Source organism: Astyanax mexicanus, chromosome 2 (assembly GCF_023375975.1).
Source record: "Astyanax mexicanus isolate ESR-SI-001 chromosome 2, AstMex3_surface, whole genome shotgun sequence".
Classification (NCBI taxonomy): Eukaryota; Metazoa; Chordata; class Actinopteri; order Characiformes; family Acestrorhamphidae; genus Astyanax; species Astyanax mexicanus.
The window spans coordinates 34555509-34578345 of record NC_064409.1 but is presented as its reverse complement, the minus strand read 5'-3'; the positions used below and the strand labels follow the sequence as shown (position 1 = coordinate 34578345).

General features: G+C 40.5%; 1 protein-coding gene across 1 annotated transcript in view; it reads right to left on the bottom strand.

Moving 5' to 3' along the window:
* The window catches only part of snd1 (staphylococcal nuclease and tudor domain containing 1), a 276271-nt gene that overhangs the window by 13354 nt on the left and 240080 nt on the right, over nt 1-22837 (bottom strand). Inside the window, exons 20-22 of the mRNA XM_022671391.2 lie at nt 20270-20339; nt 17026-17139; nt 8043-8246 (exon numbers count right to left, since the gene is read on the bottom strand). Of these exons, the coding sequence (XP_022527112.1) occupies nt 8043-8246; nt 17026-17139; nt 20270-20339 (388 nt within the window). The remainder of the gene's footprint in view (nt 1-8042; nt 8247-17025; nt 17140-20269; nt 20340-22837) is intronic.

Sequence of the window (22837 nt, the reverse complement as noted above, 5' to 3'; positions counted from 1 at the left end):
AACTGCACAATATATCTGAATCAGACTAAAATGCTCTGGAAAATCACAGGCATTTCTGGGTCTGATTTTTTTCTAAAGCATTTTTAACCAGCAGTAGGGATCTGTTCTATGATTGTAATTGGTTGTAATTACTGAGTAGGTAATGATCTGTGTGTAAAGCTAATGAACTTCAAATGGCACCAGTGTCACTTAGACAACCTGATGGCGCGAGGCAGCAGAGAAATCTCCATCAGGCACAAAGGGCTTTTAAAGGGCAGAACGAGAGGAGTGTCATTTGATTTCAGCGTTCTTTGTTTAACTGTGTTTTGTGGACTAGAAGCCTAGGATAATATTAACAATTATAAACTGAAGCCATTTGAGGACAAAAACAGCTCATATAAGCCTTTTGCAGACAGAATAAATGCATAAATGAAATAGTTTTTTATTTATTATAAAAATATTTAATTAAGATGTATTTTGTACACCCAACATTTTCAAAAAATTAACCATTTGCAGTAGCAAAACTTCATCACAGCATTAAAATGAAAGTAATAAAATCAAAAAAGCTATCACATTGGGTGAGCATGTGGGATATTTTGCTGGCAAGCCATTGCATAGCCCTACTCTGCTTTGTAAAGACTCACTACACAGCTGGATTGGGAAGTTGTGTATTGCATCAACATGTATCACTAGGCTAATTAAGGCATAATTCATTAGTCTTGGTAGGATAAGGGTGTAGTCCTTGTGTGCAAGTGTCCACAAGGACCATGAGGCTGTAGAACAGCCCGCTTCTTATTCTGTCAATCTAAATTGTGTTCATGAGCGCCCTCTGCGTGCCCCCATTAAGCCCTTCGGCAAGGATAGCTACAAAGCAGACTCAGCGGCACACTATTACCCAGAATTCCCTTTTAACAGTCGCCTATCTGAATGCATGGGTTCTTTCTGAGCTGTGTGAACATCATGGCAGAGAGGAAAATAAAACAATCAAATGTGAAAAAAAAAAAAAAAAATCATTTTTTTTAAACAATTCCTAGATGTGTGTCTTTATATTATTATATTACCTATATATCACCTTTTAATATTATATTTTAAAATATTACCTATTAATACTGACTAAGTAAAACTGATGGTTCCACTCCATCAAATATCCATGTAAAACCTGAAGGTTTTTATACCTTGCACACTAAGGCCCTATTTTAAGGATCTATAGGCAGTCAACCATGCACCATACACTTTCATTTAGGACGTATCAGTGTGTCTTTGCTATCGTAACGTCAGGAAAAGTACGCCTTGTGCAGCCTTAAACAAACAAAAGGCATGTACTACATCTCTTAATTAGAGCCAGGTGCTCTCTGACTTTGAAGGAATGGTAATTTAACAGTGCAGTGGTTCTGCGCTTCACAGCAAAGGAAACGGATTGCCTGCATTGCCAAGATAGCAAAGGATGTCTGACGGTTGACTGTTGTCTAGGTTAATTTCAGTTAGTGGCACACCTGTGTTTTCTGCTGCCAAGATAGCAATACGCCAGAAATGTGAACCTGAACACACCTCACTTCCAGTCTATCACACCCATCAGCGTAGATATATTCACAAGCTCTGTCACTTTTAAATGACACAGGTGCTAGATGAAGAAAACGGTCTGTTTGCAGAGCGCAAGACAGCAATGAGCTTCAGATTCGCCTTGCGCAAGGTGTAAGGTAGGACTGCTTATTTTGGCTTTGCCCTAAGTTTGACTCTTACTATCGTGTGGCTGGCTATCTTGCTCCCTAATTTAGAATTAGAAAATATTGGGCTACCCATTACTTTCTTCCATGATTAATTTTTATAAGAATGTTTCTGTGTATGTGCAAATATGCATCACATAAAAAAGGAAAAGAAGAGACTGTTCTGAAGAATCTGCTTGGCTAATTAGTTTAGAAAGTCACTTCACTGCATGAAACTTAACCAAAATATCCACTCGATACGTGTTGCTTGCCACTTGTCGCCAAATTGCCGTCAGAAATTGCATACTCCCATAGAAAGTGACTAGTTGCTTGTCGTTCTGTCACCTGATAGTGTGAATACAGGGTGAGCGGAGGAGGACCACAGGAGTTAGGGTTTCATTTGGGACTGGAAACAGCTTTCAGGTCATGTGTTTGTGGAAAGAGCAGCAGAGCTGAGTATGTGGGTTGTGCACATCAAAATTCAGCTTATTGTGCCATGGACTTGTTTGGTGTTTGACGCCCACTTTGCTGCCTGTTTCTGACATCCACAGTTACATGGAACTTGACCTTGAATTTGGAGATACTGGTACCAGGGCTCATTCCAAAAAAAAAAAAAAAAAACAAACCTTCCAAAAAAAAAAAAACGTAGTTTTGCGGAACGCCAGCTCTTTTGCCCTTTTGCATATGCCCTATCCAGATCAGTCAAACAAGGCATGCCGATTCTGGTCAGGCAGCAGATTGGCAGCTAAAAACAAGTGTCAATAGCTTGGCAATGGGAGAAGGAGTTGCCTAATTTTTCATGGACGCAGTCCACATACTCAGCTCCACTGCTCATCCAATAAAAAACATGTTCCTTACATTTACTTTATTCTTAATATTCTTACCATTTAAAAGGGAAATAAACAGGCTTTCCAAATTGTATAAGATTTTCTGCCAAGTAGCATCGATACAGTAAATAAATAGTCTACTGGACACACACTTCCTGACTTTTTGTGCTATGTTTTCTATTGAGTTAAGGAGTGTTAGCAAAGAAATCAATCTCTTCTGTAACTGCGCATACATATATCTGTTACAGATATCTATTGAGAAGTTTTAAATCATGCTGTCACAGTGTTAAACTGACCATAATGTAGTTTGTTACCATTTTCATGACCTTTGGTTTTGAGAAATTCTAAAGACGGCATGCTATGCTTTACTCCGCTCAGTGCAAAGAGCTAAGTATACAGTCAGCAACGCTTGTCTGCCTGCTGATATTACCTCTACCATTCTGGAAGCAAACATCCGCAAAAGAAATTGTCAACCTGATGTCAGACTAATACACAGCCATCAACCTTAAAACCAGCTTATAAATCTCAGACTCTTATCAGAGCACCTGCATTAACAGAAAGAGTGGGGGTGATGGGGGGTGTTTGCAAACCGTCTTATCTATCAGCTGCTCTCTATCTAACCTTCTCTCTCTCACTACTATCTTCCTCTTCATACTAAACTACCGTGAAAGTGTCTTGTTTGCTCTCAGATGTGTCGACTCCGGTCCGTGGGCTTTAGGAGGGCTCAGATTTGCTGATAGGTGGGAAAGCAGGTGTCAAGCGCCGCTGATATCCTCTGAGCAGAGAGGAGGACAAGTAAAAGGAGAGGATTCCGTGGCTCTTCACCTCTCCCAGTTCCCCCGGCTCCTCACGTGGGGTGAAGAAAATGAATAAAATATCAAAGAGCTGTAGTTCAGGGGAGTTGGAGGGCAGGTTGCTATGGCGTGAAAGCAGTGTAAATAATTACCATATATTAATGGCATTCTAAATCACATCTCATTTAGCAGGGAAGGGAAAGGTTTGATCCAGTGCATTTACTTTAATTCTGCAGATTATAATTTATCATGCTGCTTTCAGAGACATGCAAATGGATGCAAATTTCCAAACAGCAGCCAAGTGTACTAGAAATGCAGCGCGGGCGGCGGCGGGCGAACAAATACGAGAGCATGCGAGCAAGAGAATTGAATTTCAATTAAAGAACTTTCATGAATGTCTCTCACAGATCCCGGCCAGTTAAAAGGTTCTCCAGAGGCCTACATGACCCTGACTCATAGAGCAATAAACAACGTGGGCTTGGAAAAATGTTCTAAGCCTCTGGACTGAAATCTACAGCCCATTAGCACATCCTGAGGACGTGCAATACACAATAAACTCTGTGTTTAAAAAATGATTATGCAGTTTAATTATTTTCAAGGTTTGTTTCATTTCTTATATCCTTTTAAATATCTAGCATTATTCTGGGAAATATCTGATAATTCGTTTGCCAGCAGATCTTAATTATAATAAGTTTTACTAAAACAGGCTGTTCAACATTATTAAGCAAGACATCAATTATTATGCAATAGGTCAGAAAGACAGATCTTTCAGAGGATAAAAAGCTTTGCAATAGTGCAAGGTCTGGCAAAAGGCATGAAAGCGATGGAAATTTTATGAAATCTAAAGAGAGGTCATAAAAATGTAACAAGATCTGTGAGTGGTTCAGAGCACAGACAAAATATCAGTCAGATAAAGACTAGTTAAGCAAAAGTTCTGTCAGAAAATTTTATAGAAATAAATGAATGACTATTGGAAAATTCTCAATGCAGAATCTTCTAAAGTCTAGCAGCTGGCATAAAAGTGTATTATGTCCTCTTAAAACCATAAAACACAGAGAGACATATTAGCAGACATATTAGGTGCTCAGAACTACAGACAAATACCACAGTAACCTAAAATTTTCACTTGAAACTTGAACCCCTTAAGGTGCTTTTAAAAAACTTAAAGAAAAGGATTTTAGAAAGTTCTAATTGAAGATCCTGCAAAATTTCCCTCAATGATCTTGTATTTTAAACAGTATATAGTGAAAACATGGGCTGGAATATTAAAAAGTGTGCTTTTTAGACCCAACAAATGCTAGGTTTGCAATGTTTTTTTCTACCATGTAATAACATTAAATCATTGCAGTCATAATTTGCTCCATTCCATGCTACAAGGGAAAAATGCCAAAAAAAAAAAAAAAAGTTTGGCTTTACATTTTTTTAGGGATTTATCTTGGCATGTATGCCTGTAACCAAGATCTCCCCAGCAGACAGCAGTGTATGATCAAACATGATTTACTGACAACAAACCTGATAAAACCCTAAAAGTCCCTAAACACCTAAATTGCAATGGAATGCTTTACAATTAAAAAATCTGGGTTTCATGCACAAGAAAAAAGCTCATATCCTGCAAAAAAGTACAAATTGCTGTATTTTTTAGACTATAAAGCACACTTCAAATTCTATTTTTTTCCCCAAAATCTACAGTGTGCCTTATGTATGAATTCTACCAGTCAAGTTAAGGAGTAGTAAAGCCACTCCGCTAAAGCACAGCATTATAAGGGTAAGTTTTCAGTGAAGTTTCTCCAGCACTAAGGCTGGGTGCAGCAGCATTAATTTACTAGCGCTTCAAAATGTTTTCAAAAGAGAAATCCATGTAGATTAACATCCAGCTTCCCCATTAGATGTTCACATTGATGTAGGCATCTTTAATAGTGTTGCTTAAAGCGCTTTACAATCTGGTGCCCCTTATGTATGAAAATAGACTAGAAAACAGACGTTCATTGATAGTGCGCTTTATAATCCGAGTGCGAAAAATACAGAAACACCACAAGCATGGTTTTGTATGGATCTCCTAATCGATTTAACTGGTTGAACTTTGGAATGACTGTTTGGATGATAGCGGTTTAATACCTGTTCCACATTAACTAAACAGCGATCCAGACAATGTAGATGCTGACAACCTGTAGTTCCCAGGCTAATTACAGTACAATTACAACTTAATGTGAGGATTTAATTACTACGAATCAAGTCTGGTCGTGTACTAATAAAGCTTAGCAGGGTTTTTTCGGAAGCTGTGGCTTCTTCCAGCTCCAAGCGTCTCTCTCCGGCACTTATGGGAGCTGCAGGGAGCAGCTGGAAAGATCTGCCATGATTAGCCTCATCTAATCCAGTGGTCAGTGTGGCTGTGGTCCATCTGCTTAGCCATATACATATATCCACCCACACATACATACATACGGACACTTGTGCACAGGCATTCTGCAAAGCGCAGCCTCCCAAAAATACCTGCAGAGGATAAGCGCTTTATAATCATCTGATGACTGAAGTACTTGGCTAGGCTTCAAAAGCAGCACAGCAGCTCTCTCTCTCTCTCTTTCTCTCTCTCTCTCTCTCTCTCAAAGACAAACACATACACACAGCATCTGTAGAAGCGGAGAGAAAGCAGGCCAGGATGCGGCAGATGCGCGCATGCTGCAGATTACATGGTCGTGTGTGTGTGAGAGAGGGAGAGCTCTCAAAGGGGCGGGGGGGGAAGAGATGTTTTTGCAGTAATTCACAGCGAGGCCCAGCCAGGAGGAAACTGGCTTGCCAGCGAAACGAGGCAGAGGAAGAAAGCGACCCGGAACGACAGTGCTCCTTTGGGAACGGCGGCGCGGCAGACCGGACGGGGTCCATCCCAATCAGGTTCCATATGGCGCCGGGCTGCAGGTCCACCCGCTGAGTTTACACAGCAGTTGATCAGGAGAGCTCTCTGGAGAGCCGGAGCAGAAGGCCTGCCATTACTCCAGAGCATTAACTGATGCACATGTTAAAGAACAGGTTAAAAGACACAGGGTGAGACAGCCGCGGAATCACAGGCCATAAATGCTCACCGGTCACCACTAGCCAACTCCAATACAGCCAGTCTTACAGCGTGAACTTCCGTAAGCTGGAATAGTCCATTAGAAGAAGTTTGCCGTGGGGTTTGTTTCAAAACGTACGATCAAAAAGCTTTGCCATTTAGAAGATTAAATAAAAAAAGCCAAAGTTAATAATAATAGCACTTTGCAGGGAACGTCTCTGATTCCTCAACACTAGCGGCATAATTCCTGTGGAGACCCTAAAAAAAGAGAATCCTGAGCAGCTGCATTATTGCCCACTTTGGGAATTGCAATGCCTCTGACTGCAAGACCCTACAAAAGATAGTGAGGACAGCTGGGAACATTACTAGGGTCTCTGTCTACTCCATCTTTGACTTTTATGGTGCATACTATATCCACAAAGCCACTTGAAGTGAATATGCAGTGTGACTGCACCCACACCTTACCTGGCAACAAAATGTGAGGAGTGTGAATAACTGGCATCAACACGAAAAGTATTTTTATTTGTTTAACATGTTTTTTTTGGGTTTCGAGTGGTCCAGCGGGTTTTAATCTCGTTCATGTAGCTTGCCATCAGCTGCCGGAGCCCTGAGACAGCAAAATCGGCCTTGCTCTCTCTCTGGGTGGGTAGATGCGCTCTTTCCCAACATCACTGCAAAGGGTGATGTTGATCAGCACGAAGCGTCTGTGAGCTGATGTATCAGTGATGCTACTCGGCAATGCTGCATCAGCAGCAGTTTAAAAAAACAGGTGGTGGCTGACTTCACATGTGTCGGAAGAGGCATGTGCTAAATTCCACCCTACTAGTAATAAGGGGAGTCCTAAATGAGTGGAATGGATAATTAGCCTTGTAAATTGGGGAGAAAATTGGATAAGAATCAGTTTAATATAATATAATACAATTAAAACATGTTTTTGTAAAAATACACAATTCTATTTGTTGCTTCATTGTTCTGATGTCTATATTGTCTTAATCTACAATATATATATAAAAAAAAGGGAAAATAAACTTTTTTATATATATTGTACCATGGTTCTAACAAAGTATTCCAAACTTGAAATATTTTAATGTTTAATGGTAGATGATTGAGTTCTCTTGAACTTGAAATTGCAATGATATAAAAGCAGAATTTGGAAAATTAACTTGACAAAATTCAGATTCACCCCCTTCATTGGCAATGCACGCCAATAGCTCCACTCCAGAATGTAGCAGTTTCAGTAAACGACTTGTGTCAAATCTTAAAGAACATAATGTCACCAATAGTTCCGCTTTCTCATAAAGCTCCAACTCTGAGAAGACTGCTGAGCAGACCTTGGGAGTGCAGTGCTTTATAATGGTAGAAAATGGCCAGCGAATGAGAACCTGCTGAGGGCTCAGTGAAGAGCTGATGGGGAAACAGCAAGGCGCACGGGCCCACTCAATATGTTACAGCAGACCGCATGCCGACCTAGCGCTGACCAGGATGATTAAGTTTGTCTATAGCTGTGCTCTATGGATCAATGGAAAATAGCTCTCCATTTTACAAGGCGTAGAAAAGCCCATTACAACACAATACACCTCAATAGTGTGCTTATGTATGAAGCTAGGGGTCATGTCAGATTTCTACAAAAGCGAAAGTGTGCGTGTAAAGCTGAAAATTTCCCTGCTATTCAGAGAGAAATGTATAAACTCACCATTTTCTGCAGGTGTTTCTCCTTGCGGACATCTACCATCACAAGCCCCTCTTTGACCAGGCCCAGACCCACGTCGTCTTTGGAGTCTGTGAACTGCAGGGTGACGTGTGGGCAGGAAGCGCCGCTGTACTCTACGTTCAGCAGACACTGTGTGTTCTGAATGTCCTTCACAATGCAGTCCACTGCATCAGCCCGGGCATCCTCCTGAAGGGGGAACATGCACACAGCCACAGATTACACCTACATGCATTATATGGTCCACAAAAGAAAATGGTAATGCATACATCTTTCCTGGATTCAATTCACTTACATATGCCACTCAGTTGCACATAGACTACAGCAGTGACAAATAGAAATGCGTATTCACTAAAGGAAACGGAGAACGTTTACAGAGCTGAAAGGGTGGAACGAGTGATATAAAAATAATTTTAAAAAAAGGGCTGCGAGTGGTCCAGTGGGCTAAGCGCTGTGACAATAATTGGGAGATTCGGTTCAAATCCTGTTCATGCAGCTTGCCAAGAGCTGCTGGGGCTCTGAGAGTGCAAATTGGCCTAGCTCTCTCTGGGTGGGTAGATGACGCTCTCTCCCACATCACTCCACAGGGTGATGTCGATCAGCACGAGGCGTCTGTGAGCTGATGTATTCAAACAGAGTTGCTGCGCTTTCCTACCGAGTGTGCTGTGATGCTACTCGGCTACTCGATGCACCCTCCTGGTGTTTGGGCATTAGTAGTGATAGGGGAAGTCCTAATGAGTTGGTTGGGTAATTGGCCTTAAAAATTGGGGATAAAACTAAATAAAAATTAGAAAAAAGACAAATGAATGAGTATGTGTGAGTATGGCTGTGAAGATATTTGTAAAGTAACAATGATGATGACAAATAATGAAGTATCCTCAAACCAGTAGTGTGTTTTGGTTGAGCACAGTACAGTCGACTTTTTGATGATCAAAAAGCTGCATTCAGTGGCTTGCAAAAGTATTCATACCCCTTAAACTTTCTCAAATTTTGTCACCTTACAACCACAAACTAGCACATAATTGTGAAGTAGAACGAAAATGGTTAAAAATCTGAAGTGTGACTCAGCCTCAATATATCAATACTTAGTAGAGCCCCCCTTTTGCTGCGATTACAGCTGCAAGTTTTTGTGGTTCGTCTCTACCAGCTTTGCGCATTTAGAGACTGAGATTTTTGCTCATTCTTCTTTGTAAAATAGTTGAAGCTCAGTCAATCTTTGATCTAAATCATTCCACTATAGCTCTGGCTGTATGTTTAGGGTCACTGTCTTGCTGGAAGGTGAATCTCCATCCCAGTCTTAGGTCTTTAGCAGCCTCCAAAAGGGTGGTTTCTTCCAGGACTGTCCTGTATTTAGCACAGTGAACAGTGCTCCTTTGGATGCTCAAAGCTTGGGATGAGTTTTTAAAACATAAACTTGCTTTAAACTTCTTGACAATTTTATCTCTGACTCTTGGTCTTCGTGATGCTGCTTGTTCAGTATTGTTCTCTAACAAACCGAGGAGACCTATAAATTGTATTTAGGGGTTTCAGAGCAAATACTTTACACTGAACACTTCTGTACATCACATATTTTTACTAGCTCTTCACAAACTTGCTCTATTCCAGCTGTTTCACTTTTTCAGTTGTGCTTAGGTACAATTTTGGTGTACAAATATGCAACCATAGTTATCTTTGAAATCACTCTGAAAGCAAATCATTCAGTGATTAAACTCCCTCCTCAAACTTAGCTTTAGTCTACCCTCTTTTATACACATTTAAAAAGCAGACACTCACACACACATACAGGTTCATGCACAAATATATACTGAGTGAACTGGGGCACTGTGTGTGGTACTGCACCAAGAGTTGGAAGGCTAGTATTGACCACCGTGCTTTCACTGTCCCTCACTCGAGCACTCACATATACACACACAGAAACACACACACACACACACATAGCATTAGAGCTGACCCAGTCTCCATGGCAACTGTGAAGCATGGTACCCTCGGGGGTGTTAGGAGGGGAGTTGGAGAGGGACACACTTAAAGAGGGGGAAACTCAGGAGCTGTTTTGATTTCGCTTTCCCTCCGGTCAGCCCATTTCAGTCGCTATGGGCTAGCCCAGGGCTCACAGAAACAGATAAAAAGAGGGGGGAGAGGGGGAAAATAGAGAGAGAGAGGAGATTGTGAGACTGAAAGAGAAAGAAAAAGAGAGAGGGAAGTACAGAAGGGAGGAAGAAAGAAGTTTAAAGACAGGAAAAAGCAGGAACGAGATGGGAGGGGTTTGTCTCTTATTAGGCTGTATTAGACTGCAGGGTGAGAGACATGCCTAACATGGATTTTCTTCCCTGAGTGGCAGAGCAGAGAACAGTCTGTACAGTGAGTGTGATTATTTTTTTGCTAAGTGTGTATGCGGCTGGGTGATGTCAGAGGCTGCGTGTGCGGTGTGTGCAAGGCACGGGGCTGTCACACACACTGACAGCGGGCGTGGACAGCGAGCGAGTTAGTGTCAGTCGGGGAGACATGCTGTTTTTAGAGAAAATTGAGTGAGTGTGGATGTGTGTGTGCGCGTCTCTGAATGTGTGACGGGCTGAGAGAGCTCAGCTGAGGGAGAACTGAGGTGACTGCAGAGGCTCAGTCCTCACATCCCAACAGATGGAGCACATCACATACTTTTACAACAAACGCCAATAAACAAAAACACCTGACAAACCAACCTTCTAAAGCTTTCTTTTACAAGATTTTTCCACCTGGTCTGAATCAGTAAATAAATCTGGAGAATTTTCTCCAAGTGAGAACATGGAGTACATGATCTGTCTGGAGCGGGAGCAAGAAAATAAATACAGGAAGAAGATCCCAGGTTCCAAGTTAACACTGAGCAACAGCAGAGATAATACAGAATTTTCACACTATAAAGCACTCTTAAAATTCTTTCATTTTATCAAAGATTTTCAGTGCGCCTTATAATCCGGTGCACCTAATGTAAAAATTCTAAAAGTAAAGCCACTCTGCTAAAGTACAGCGTTATAAGGAATTTTTAGTTTAGTTTTCCAGCACCGAGACTCGAGACTGGAGCAGTATTTTTTTGCAGCTAACGCCGGCTAGCACTGCTGGAGCAGTATTAGCATTACCCGCAAACCATGCTAAGCGCTAAGTCTTTTGCCATTCAAAGGTGAGCATTATCGTACTGTAGCCTGCATATTTACCGTGTTAAAACAAGCTATGTGGAACAAACCGCTAGCTAATATTGCCCTGGCTTACCAGAACACTTCTCAGTCCTCAGTGCAGCTCTGTCGGGCAGCATAAGTCGCTAACCGCGACTAGCCTCAGTGAAAATCTGCAAATCTACGCTTACTGTAAATAAACGGAAGCCCCTAACTCAACCAAATAGACAGTTTTCTGAATAGAAATTTGTGTAGATTAACATACAGCGCTTGTTTGATGTTAAAATATTTTTTTTTATTTAAGAATTAGTTTAGTTTACTTAACTATACAGGTCCTGTACACCTCTGTTCCTCACTAGTGTCACATAATGAGTCTTATAATCCGGTGCGCCTTGTACTTTGAAAAATACGATACCTGGACAATATACAAGGTTGTCTTTGCTAGCAATTTAGCTCAAACTTCCAGATTACAGAGTGCAGAGATCTTTAAGGATTGGACCAAATTAAAACATACAGTGTGAAAACATCATTGGCTACCTTTTCATTCAACTCAATTTGCTTAGGTGATGTAGAGACTAGAACATACTATGAGCTTGTAAATCTTCAAGTGTCAGTTTTCTTGAATGTCTTGCAGGAGAGGGATCAATATGAAGGTGCACTCAGTGGTTCTGTGTCTGTGTACATCAATGTGTCAAATGGTACCTGACTGAACTGTAGGGGTTTTCTAGGTTTGAATCAATCTGAGTCTCTTTCTATGCTCTGTAACCCAGCGCTTTCCTAGAGCCCATTACCCAGAGGAGCTGTAGCTGTGGAAGCATAAGTGCTAATAGAAGAATACAGGATTTTTTTGTTAAATGAAATCCTGAACACCAAAACGTATGGAATGGTGTTACCATTATGTGTGAGGATAATGTGAACATTCCCTCTATATCTAATGACAATGGTACCTGGAGCCCTTTATGTTTCAAGTACCTGACTGAAGTGTTTTCACACCTAAAGCATGTTTGCTCTCACACAGCCCATGAGAATCTTCTCTTCACTTATTGAAGATTCATTTGTTCATAACTGTAGTAATGAACCACTCTGCCGATGCCGAGGTGATGCAAAGACTAGAAGATACTAGTCTCGAGGTTGTGAATCTTCAAGTGTCAGTCTTCTTGAATGTCTTGCAGGAGAGGGATCAATATGAAGGCGCACTCAGTGGTTCTGGGCGCGTGTACATCAATGTGTCAAATGGGACCTGAATGAACTGAAGGTGTTTACCAGGTCTGAATCAATCTTTGAGTCTCTCTCCAACTCCTTTCACACATGTACACTAACCCAGACCTTTTCCAGCATCACCCAGAGGAGCTGTAGGTGTAGGAGCAAATGTCCTGATCAGTTCTGCCAGCACCCACATCCTCTAGTCTGTGTGATGTCTGAGTGAGGCATTATATGTTTATTACTAATACTAGAATAGAATGGCAATTGAAGCTACTTCATCTAGAATATTTTAAATGTCAATATATTGGCATGAGTAACATTCTTGATTTTTGCCTTTTCAAGGCATAAAATATGTAACTTTACATAAAGGCGTATCTTAGACAAACAAAAAAAATAGAATATCAGTGAAAAGTAACTTTATTTCAGTAATTTAGCTAAAAATGTGAAACTCATATATACAGCTCTGGAAAAATGTAAGAGACCACTTCCCTTTTTACATCTGTTTCTCTGATTTTAATATTTGTATGTATATGTTTGTATGAGTAAAATTAACATTGGTTTATTCTATACAATTCTATAAACTACGGACAACATTTATTCCAAATTCCAAATAAAAATATTGTCATTTAGAGTATCATTTATTTGCAGAGAATGAGAAATGGCTAAAATACCAAAAAAGATGCCGAGCTTTCAGACCTTAAACAATGCAAAGAAAACAACAGTTTTCATGCATCTTGGCACTTAATGCCACTCCTGGTGCAAAAATTCAAGCAGTTCAGCTTGGTTTGATGGTTTGTGATCATCTATCTTCCTCTTGATTGTATTCCAGAGGTTTTCAATTTGGTAAAATCAAAGAAAATCAATTTTAAGTGGTCTCTTATTTTTTTTTCCCCCAGAGCTGTAGATATGTAATTACACACAGAGTGATCTATTTTAAGCGTTTATTTTTTTTATTGTTGTTTATGACTCACAGCCAATGAAACCCCCCCCCAAAAAAATCTGTATCTCAGAAGACCAATTGTTACTTTCGGCAGTGTGGGCAGTGTGCCAAGTCCTGCTGGAAAATGAAATCTAAATCTCCATAAAAGTTGTCAGCAGAAGGAAGCATGAAGTGCTGTAAGATTTTCCTGGAAAAAACTGCACTGACTTTGGACTTTAACACAATGGATCAACACCAGTACTCTCTGAACCACCACTGATTGTGGAAACTTCCCACTAGACTTTAACAGCTTTAACTGTGTGCCTCTTCACTCGTCCTCCATTGATTTTCAATCGAAATGCAAAACTGACTGATGTTCAATGATGAAGATTTCATTTTCCAGAACAATGCCCACACTGACTTCTGGGTTTTAATTAGCTGTAAGACAATCATCATTTTAAGCATTAATAATGCTTAAAATAGATGACTCTGTGTGTAATACATCTATATAATGAGTTTCACATTATGAACTGAACTACTGAAATAAAGTAACTTTTCAATGATATGAACATTTTTGGAGATGCACCTGTATTTTTACATATTTACATTAAGATATACATACAGGTGCTGGTCAACGAATTAGAATAATTTGAAATAGTGCAATCATGAAATTCTTTGAATGCATTTTTTGTGCAGAAAGCAAATCAGGTGTTCACCGCACCTGTCCTACTCGTTAGACTAAGAACAGAACTCGTTACCTGGAAAAAAATTTGCTCAGCTGAGCTTTCCAAAAGGCCCATTTAGGCCATTTAACTGTGACACTGTTGTTTTATTGAATTAGAATAATGGAGAAACCGTTTCACTGAATTAGAATAAATGCTCGAATTTTTGTTTTCTGTGAAGAGTGTTCACTGTGCAGTATAAAGTCAGGGTTGAGTAGAATTTCTAAGTTGTAAAATCAATCATGGGTAAGCAGCACGACCTCTCAACCGGAATAGTGGCTCAAATTCAAGCCCTTCGCCAACAAGGCTTGACCCAAACTAAAATTGCTGAGCAGCTCGGCATCAGCCAGTCTTCCGTCTGCAAAGCTCTCAAGAAAAACTGCAGCAAGCGCACCAACTGCTCCGGCGTCCGAAAAACTTCTGCTCGCAACAACAAGCAGCTGAGAAAGATCGCAGTCAGCAACCGGTTCAAGTCCACTTCCGAGCTCACCGACTTGTGGAACAAGCAGACCGGTGCTGACGTCTCCAGATCAACCACTTACCGTCGTCTGCGCGAACTCGGCTTCAAATCTCGCGTTCCAGCAGTAAAACCGATGCTGAACAAGAAACAAATGGAGAAACGGCTGAAGTGGGCCAAAGAACACGGCGAGTGGACTGTTGAAGACTGGCAGAAAGTGGTCTTCAGTGACGAATCATGCTTCTGCATCTCCTTCGGTGACCAAGGTCCTCGTGTCTGGCGTCGTGGTGGCGAAACCTACAACCACGAGTGCGTGAAAAGATCCGTCAAGTTTCCCCAGAGCGTTATGGTCTGGGGATGCATGTCTGCTCGAGGTGTAGGGAAACTCTGCTTCCTCAAGAAGACTGTCAATGCTGCCGTATATCAAGATGTTCTGGAAACGTTCCTGATTCCGACTGTTGAGGAACAGTTCGGCGAAGAAGACTTCATATTTCAACAGGATCTTGCACCGGCTCATGCGGCAAAGTCGACCAAAGATTGGTTCACTAAAAAACAGCTTGAAGTTTTGGCATGGCCGGCCAACTCGCCTGACCTCAATGTCATTGAAAACCTTTGGGCCATCGTCAAGTGGAAAATTCGTGTGAGTGCGGAAACTTGCGACAAGCTGGTCAAATCGATGCCGCGGAGACTTCAGGCAGTCATACAAGCCAAGGGGGCAGCCACAACATACTGAGAAAGTGATGATGGTAATTATAATAAAAATTATTCTAATTCAATGAAACGGTTTCTCCATTATTCTAATTCAATAAAACAACAGTGTCACAGTTAAATGGCCTAAATGGGCCTTTTGGAAAGCTCAGCTGAGCAAATTTTTTTCCAGGTAACGAGTTCTGTGATTAGTCTAACGAGTAGGACAAGTGCGGTGAACACCTGATTTGCTTTCTGCACAAAAAATGCATTCAAAGAATTTCATGATTGCACTATTTCAAATTATTCTAATTCGTTGACCAGCACCTGTATTAACACTGAACTTCCCCAGGGTGTCTGAACGGAAAAGACGCTAGCTTTTGTTAAACACTGACTGAAAAACCATCTCTTTCGAGATCACTGTAATTACGCAGTTATTAAAGGCTTGTGATTGCACTTAAATGTCTTAATTGGATGTCCTTGACATTCAAGCTTGGTGTAGTCTTTCTATCTAGCTGCTGGGTGTTGGGCATTGTGTAGCTTTATCTGAGTATTAATACAGACTTTTATATTTGGCAGCAGCATCAGAGCTTAGAGGTATTTTTTGAATTTTGCCTATACATAGCCACTGGGGATGCTTTTAGAGTAAATATGCACACTATTTACTCTAACACTATAAGCTGCTCTGTATAGTAGTTTCTGCTAAATGTCATAAATGTAAACATTAAATGAGACTTCAAAACAGTTTGCGTACCTACTCTTTCCATCTTTTTCATTTAAGACAAAACATTTTTTTCAAGGAAAAAAAACAGATTGTGTTGGATTTCTATTAAATTAAAGTAGATTTTCATAGATTTTTACCAACATTTTAGAACTTAAAACGAGAAATTATCATTTTTTCGGATTTAAGAAACACTCAAATTAAAAATTTCCCAAAATTAAATTTTAATTTTCCCAAAAACTGACAGTGTGTCTTTTAATCCAGTGAGCCTTATGTATGAATTCTATTGGTCAGGTTGGAAGGAGCAGCTGAAGTACAGCGTTATACAGGGGTTTCAGTAAAGTTTCTCCAGCACTGAGGCTGGAGCAGCATTAGCGTTAGACGCTAACTGCAGTGCTAGCTCTTTTTCTGTTCAGAGGTGAGTATGCATTAAAGTGTAGTCTGCGCATTTATCCTTTAAAAACAAGCTACACTGCTAGCTGATAGCATCCTGGATTACCAGAACAATTAGGGTTCCTCAGTATAGCTGTCTGGCAGCATTTACTAGTGTTTACTTTTTTTTGTATGAATAATGAAAATACTGTACTCTTTCACTGTGAATAAATTGTTGTGCGTGTTAAAAAATAAATAAATAAATAAATAAATAAATAAATAACCATGGTGACGGGGGAGTATTCTTGTGACATGATGCACTGAAGACAAGCTATTAGTCTGATTTCCACCAAGAAGGTAGTGGAACTATTGGTCACAATGTCTACAGTCTACAGTGTTGCCATTTATTATCCAGCTGATAATATGCTATACTGCTAGTTTTGTACATAATGTTGATTAGATATGATAGAGAGTGCCTTTTAGGCTTCTAGTAGCTGATGGCAAGCTGCATGTATGGGATTCGAACCAATCTGGATCTCCCAATGGTAGTGTCCCAATAGTTGTGTTTCTGTGTATGTGTTAGTATTTCTATCCTGCAGACACAGGATTAGGGAGAAAACACACTCTCTGGTCTCTCTCTCTCTTGGTATAATGGTTTTGCTCAGTGTATATGTATTTCAGCAAAACCTGCAGCAAGTCTTGTCTACCTGGCCTGCGTGTTTGTGTGTGTGTGTGTATACTTACATCCTGCGAGACCTGGATGAAGGCAAAGGCATACTCTGTGGCCTGAGCAGGCAGGGCCCGGGTGCTGAAGGCAGGAGGAAGAGTGGCGAGACGCACCGAAGACAACACTTCTCTCTGCGGGGACGACACAAACACACACAAAATACATTACAAAGAGGCCTTGCTCATCTCACAGGATGTAAACTATTGACACAGCCTCTGCTGAGCGCAGAGGCGAGCTGAGAGTGGAAGCTGGATTCTTTCTGTTTTCATCCCATCTGCCGCGGCCCGCTCTCAAAGCCTCTGTTTAAAACCGGGAGAGAGTACAGCACGCTCTTAATAGGCTCTTTACACCCACTGTGCTGGGCCCTCGCTGCGACGATAGGGGGACGGCGGCACTGACGCCAGAATGGGCTGCGCAACCTTAGTGAGGAGCTGCCACCATGCTCTACAACAAAAGCCTACTCCAGCATCAAACACAAGAGAAAGAACTGAGAGGAGGAGAGAAAGTGGGAGAGAAGAGAATGAACAAAGCACTTGCCAAGATGACTGTATCTTCTCCTCTACACTAAGCTTTGAGTGGTTCACTGAGACGACAGCGAGTTGGCGGACATATCAGAATACCTAACGGCAGTACTTTTTTTTTTTATTTTTTAACACAAATACCGCAGCATTAAAACCACTGCGGTCACTGAGGTTTACATCCTCTGCATTATAGCTGCTCTAAGCCACTGCACTAAAAGTAAAAGGGGGATTTTATCTATATATTTATTCAGAGAGAGATTTATTTAAGCCATATACTTCAGAAGGTCCATTTAAAGCCAGAGCCAGCCTAAGACAATACGCTGTCAATCAATGGCTATTACTCAGCTGTAGCTGACTAGTTGATGGTGGCAGGTGACTGAAGGAACCACATTTAAAAAGATAATGGGCTCCGTTGATGGGCCGAAGCTTTGGGTGTAAAGCAGACTGATAGCGCTTTGAGATGTCAAAGCGAGAACGATGGAGACTGAGCGAAGGAGATGGGCAGAAAGATAGATGGTGACAGAGGGAGTGAAAGAAAACACAGTATAAAGCAGTTGGTGGGAAAACATGAAGAGTAGAGAGAATAAGATCTAGATTTAGATAAATAAAAAGACTTAGACAACAGAGAGAGAGAGAGAGAGAGAGAGAGACTAATAGGTATACATTTCAAAAAAAAATTTTTCCCCTGTAAAAACATCAGCGAGCTTCACCGCAAATTATTTAAAATTTCCTTTTTATCAGGAAAGCTGAAAGCAAGCAGCAGGGCCTTTTGTTGGTAGTCAATACACACTGCAGGACACCATCAAGAGCACAGACCAAACACAGCAAGAAAATGTGCTGCTAGTAAGTAGAGCTGGGCAATATGAAGATCATCATGATAAATTGCATCACACTGTCATAATGTGCCTCTCTAAGCATATCATGAATATCAGTACTTCTAGAACTCCGAGCAACTGAACGTTTCATTACAGAGAGTATAATTAATCCTGTTTAACTGGATTAGGCTCAGCACAGTGTAAAATGATGAATAAAACCATTTATAAAAGATCCTTTTTCATTCATTCCAATATTTCAAACGGTTTGAGTAGGGTCTAACAACTCTATTGTTTTTGCAATACAATTCTACACTGAAGACATTTGGGACTGAGATCAAAAGTTGTATGAGAAAAAAATCAATCACAATCTCAGCCTTTTCCCATGTTTTGACTTACACCATGCAACCTAATTTGTAGGTAAGAAAAAGGATTGGAGAAGTATTTACAGCATCAACATCAACTTTAAATATAGGTACATTTAGGGGGTCTGCAGTCTTCTTTTTCTACTCTGCATTTATTTTGCCTTTACTTACTATACAGGTTGGGGGGGAAATATTAGAACATAAGTAAATGGTGTCCCTTGTTGACAGGTGTTGTCTTTTACAGTACCTTGTTAAAATGGTTCCTTACCTTCTGGTCCAGTATCATTGCAGTGTTATGTACGTGGAAGTGCATCATGTCTAATTTGACAAAAATGTATAAAATAATTACGTATATTACTCAGGTAGAAGTATAGATACTAGGCATTAAAAACGGTTAAGTACGAGTGTAAAAGTGCTGGTTTTAAATCTTCTTAAAGTATAAAAGTATTTTTCACACTTTTCAAGCGCATCAGATTATAAGGTGCACTGAACAGGGGTGTCTTGTTGACATGTTTTCCTTCTAATTCAGCAGGTCTCACAGCTGGGAGGTGGTAAGCTAAGCAAACAAAACTAAGCTTAGGCTAGGTGCAGCAGCTTTATCATTAGCGGCTAACCGCTAGCACTAGCTGTCCTGAGAAACCCTGAGGTGTTCTAGTAAGCGATATCAGCATGCGGTTTATCGCACGTAGCTTGTTTTAACATGATAAACACGCAGACTACAGTCCGATATACTCGCCTCTGAATGTTGAAGGAGCGAGTGCTTAGCGCAGTTAGCTGCTAATGCTAATATTGCTCCAGCCTCAGTGCTGAAGACACTAAACTCCTGTATAATGCTGTATTTTAGTGGAGTGGCTTTACTGCTCTTTACAACCTGACAGGTAGATTTCATACATAAGGCGCATCAGATTATAAGGCGCACTGACTATTTTTGGGGAAATTAAAGGAATTTAGGTCCCTCTCTCTAGTGCTAAAAATGTAAGCGGAAAATGCTATTAAGCACAAAAGCTTAGGCCGTGCCACAGGGGTCTATAGTCTGCAGGGGTATAACATTTTTCTTAAAGCCACAATAATAAGTCAACAAGGGACACCATTTAGTCATGCTCTATTATTTTTTTTCCATTCTGCATGTCTAAATGAAAATATCAGAAAACAAAATCTGAAATTCTAATGGATTGCCTGATTTATCTTTTGATCTCTGACTGAAGCCAAATTTCTTCCACTGTACAGCAAAAACAAATAATTTACTTTGATGTACCAATATTGTGCTAAAACACCCCGACATATTGGGATTGGAGTATTGAGATTTGTATATTCCATCTTGCTTCTGGCTGGAATTGGGTGATATGGCATAAATGTGTCACAGTACGATAAGAACCTTTCACTGTGACGGCAGCGATGTGTGCGTAGTGGACTTTAAGCCTTTAAACTGCCGGGTGAGCGGCTAATGCTAATCTGCCCCATCATTTCATTCCCTAATTTGATTGCGATGAGTTTACAGTTGTTTTAAATGAGATTTCACCACCTGCTGACACACAAACAAATACAGAGAACTGGATTACTCACGTTGCCATAGTCGATGTAGAACACATGAACCTTTGCTGGGGATTCAACCTTCTCCACACGAGCTCTGTACCTAAAGAGAGAGGAGGGGGATAAAAGTGGATGAGTAAATTATTAGATTCTTATTTTCCATGGCAGTGTGTGTGTGTCATGGAGGACCTGTTGGGGTAGGAGCTGATGCATGAGCAAAGATGCAAAGATACACATTGTATATATATATCTATTATATTTATAGGACAAGGAAAAAACAGGACTGTTCAAGATTCACTTTTGATTGTATAAATTGACAATCGTGCAATAGCCTAACGTTCTTAACTTGGTATTGACCATTATACCACAGTAAGCTCTGACCCAGCAATTATTGGCTGAGTGGCATTCTGTGAGTGCCATTATCAGCCAGTAATGCACTGTAACCGAAGCATTCCATGTATTACTCCGCCACATACAGGTAACCTAGCAACGGTGCAGCCCTTACAAACCAAACAGCACAGCTTCAAACAGAGCAGCAATTAACTATTTCAAATCGCAGAGTTTTTATAACCAAACAGATCGTATTTTCTAGTCCTCTTTAACTCAAATTTAAAAAAATCTAGAAAGTCTATTTTGTTAGGGGCCCCCTTAAAAGCCTTGGAACGGCCCTGACGGCATGTTGTCACAGATATGACAACTTGTATAATTTTTAATGTTATTATTTTAAAGCATATCATCAGCATAATATCTATACAAAAAAAAAAAAAAAATCACATCATGTAATTAAACCCAATAATTGTTTTATTATGAATAGTTTTCAGACACTAGAATTTGAATACAAAATACCCTATTAAATAAAATAAAAAGTAATAAAAATTTGAGACTAGGTCTATATAAATATATTAAACAACAGATCTTTAAGGTCATGATTATGACAGGCCACTATGCTTATTACAAAAAAAAAACACATTCAAATGCTTTAAAAAGGGTCTGAAATGTCTGGATGACAAATGATCACCGCTCCACCTGATCCCAAAATTATTGGATGGAGCCCCACCATTCCAGGGGGCTTTGAATGCTTCTAGCTATGCATTAAGCATGGCACCAAAATGTTCCTGTTAATCTGCTCCAGATTCTACTACTGACTATACTTCTCTATAGGGACTAGGCAAGCTATGTGTGTACTTCTGCACATCTGTGTCAACAATGGGTGCAGCAACATCTATTAGCTGAATACATTCATTAGAAAAAGAAGTGTCCACAAACATTGGGACATATGGTGTATACATAGATATGCACACACACACACCACACACAGCTCCTTGCCATGGGTCTCCAATCTGGCCCTCTGGGCAGCTTCCAGACAGCCTCTATCTGGTATGGCCCAGTTTAAGCGTGGAATGCAAAGTGTGTGTACATCCATTCTTCCTTCCTTCGCTATACAGAACTGAACAGAGTGTGTGTGTGTGTGTGTGTGTGTGTGTGACAGGCAGGTCTTCTGAATAGGGCCATTCTGGGTTCAGATCCTGTTATAGTCAAAGCGAGGAGAAAAGAGAAGCCCATATATTCACTAACCCTCAATCACAGGGCCAGTGTGAAAGAGCGGTTTTTCTATAAAACAGTTCAAAGCCCCGCGTGACAAGAGCAGAGACAATGCTAAAAGACGACTGGTGTCTCATCAAACCCACTCGCTCTCTCGCCTTTCCCTCAGATCCAGCGCACCCCTGCCTGGTTCCTTATTCCACAAAGCTCCAACTATGCAAAACAACATGCTTTATTTAAGACCTCTTACACAGCTCAGCCCAATTTAAGTCTTCCCTCACATTACAACCTTCACTGCTCAGATCTTTCTAACTCAGCTGTTCACATTCATGTTTTAAGTGCCCTATATCTGTCGTTACCGTGAACTCACTTCCTGTGTTCCCTCGCTGCCTGGAAAAGAAGTTCTTTAAAGACTTTCAAGACTTTAAAGATCAGAGTTGTGAGTAATTCGGCAATCAATGATGAATCTCCAATTCACTTGCCGTTACTGTATTTGCGTCAGAGTTGGGAACTGTCTAAAAATCACAAAGAAATCCTGCAATCCAATTATCATTTCCAAGAACATGCTTTTTTTAGATGCTTCAAGGAATTATTATTATTATACCAGTTAGTTTCGACCTTGCAATTTGCAATGTGATTGGCTGAGAGGCGTTTTATGAGCGGCATTGTCAGCCGGTAATGTGTTGTAACCGAAGCTCTCCATGTATTACTCCACCACATACTGGTAACCTATCAATGATGCAGCACTTACAAACCAAACAGCACAGCTACAAACAGAGCAGCAATGGAACTATTTTAACTCGTGGAGTTTTTTACCGGAACAGATCGCATTTCTCGTCCTCTTTAACATCTTTTAATGAACTGTGATAATGGAACCGTGGAATAATCACAATAATACACTCGAGGGTCTTGCTATAACGTGGAAAATTGACACTGCTGGACTGATCTACAGTACTCAGCCTGCGGCCTCGTGCTTGTGACTAGGGCTGCAACAATTGGTCAATATAATTGACAATGTCGATTATGTAAAATTTGTTGACTACAAATTTTATTGTCGAC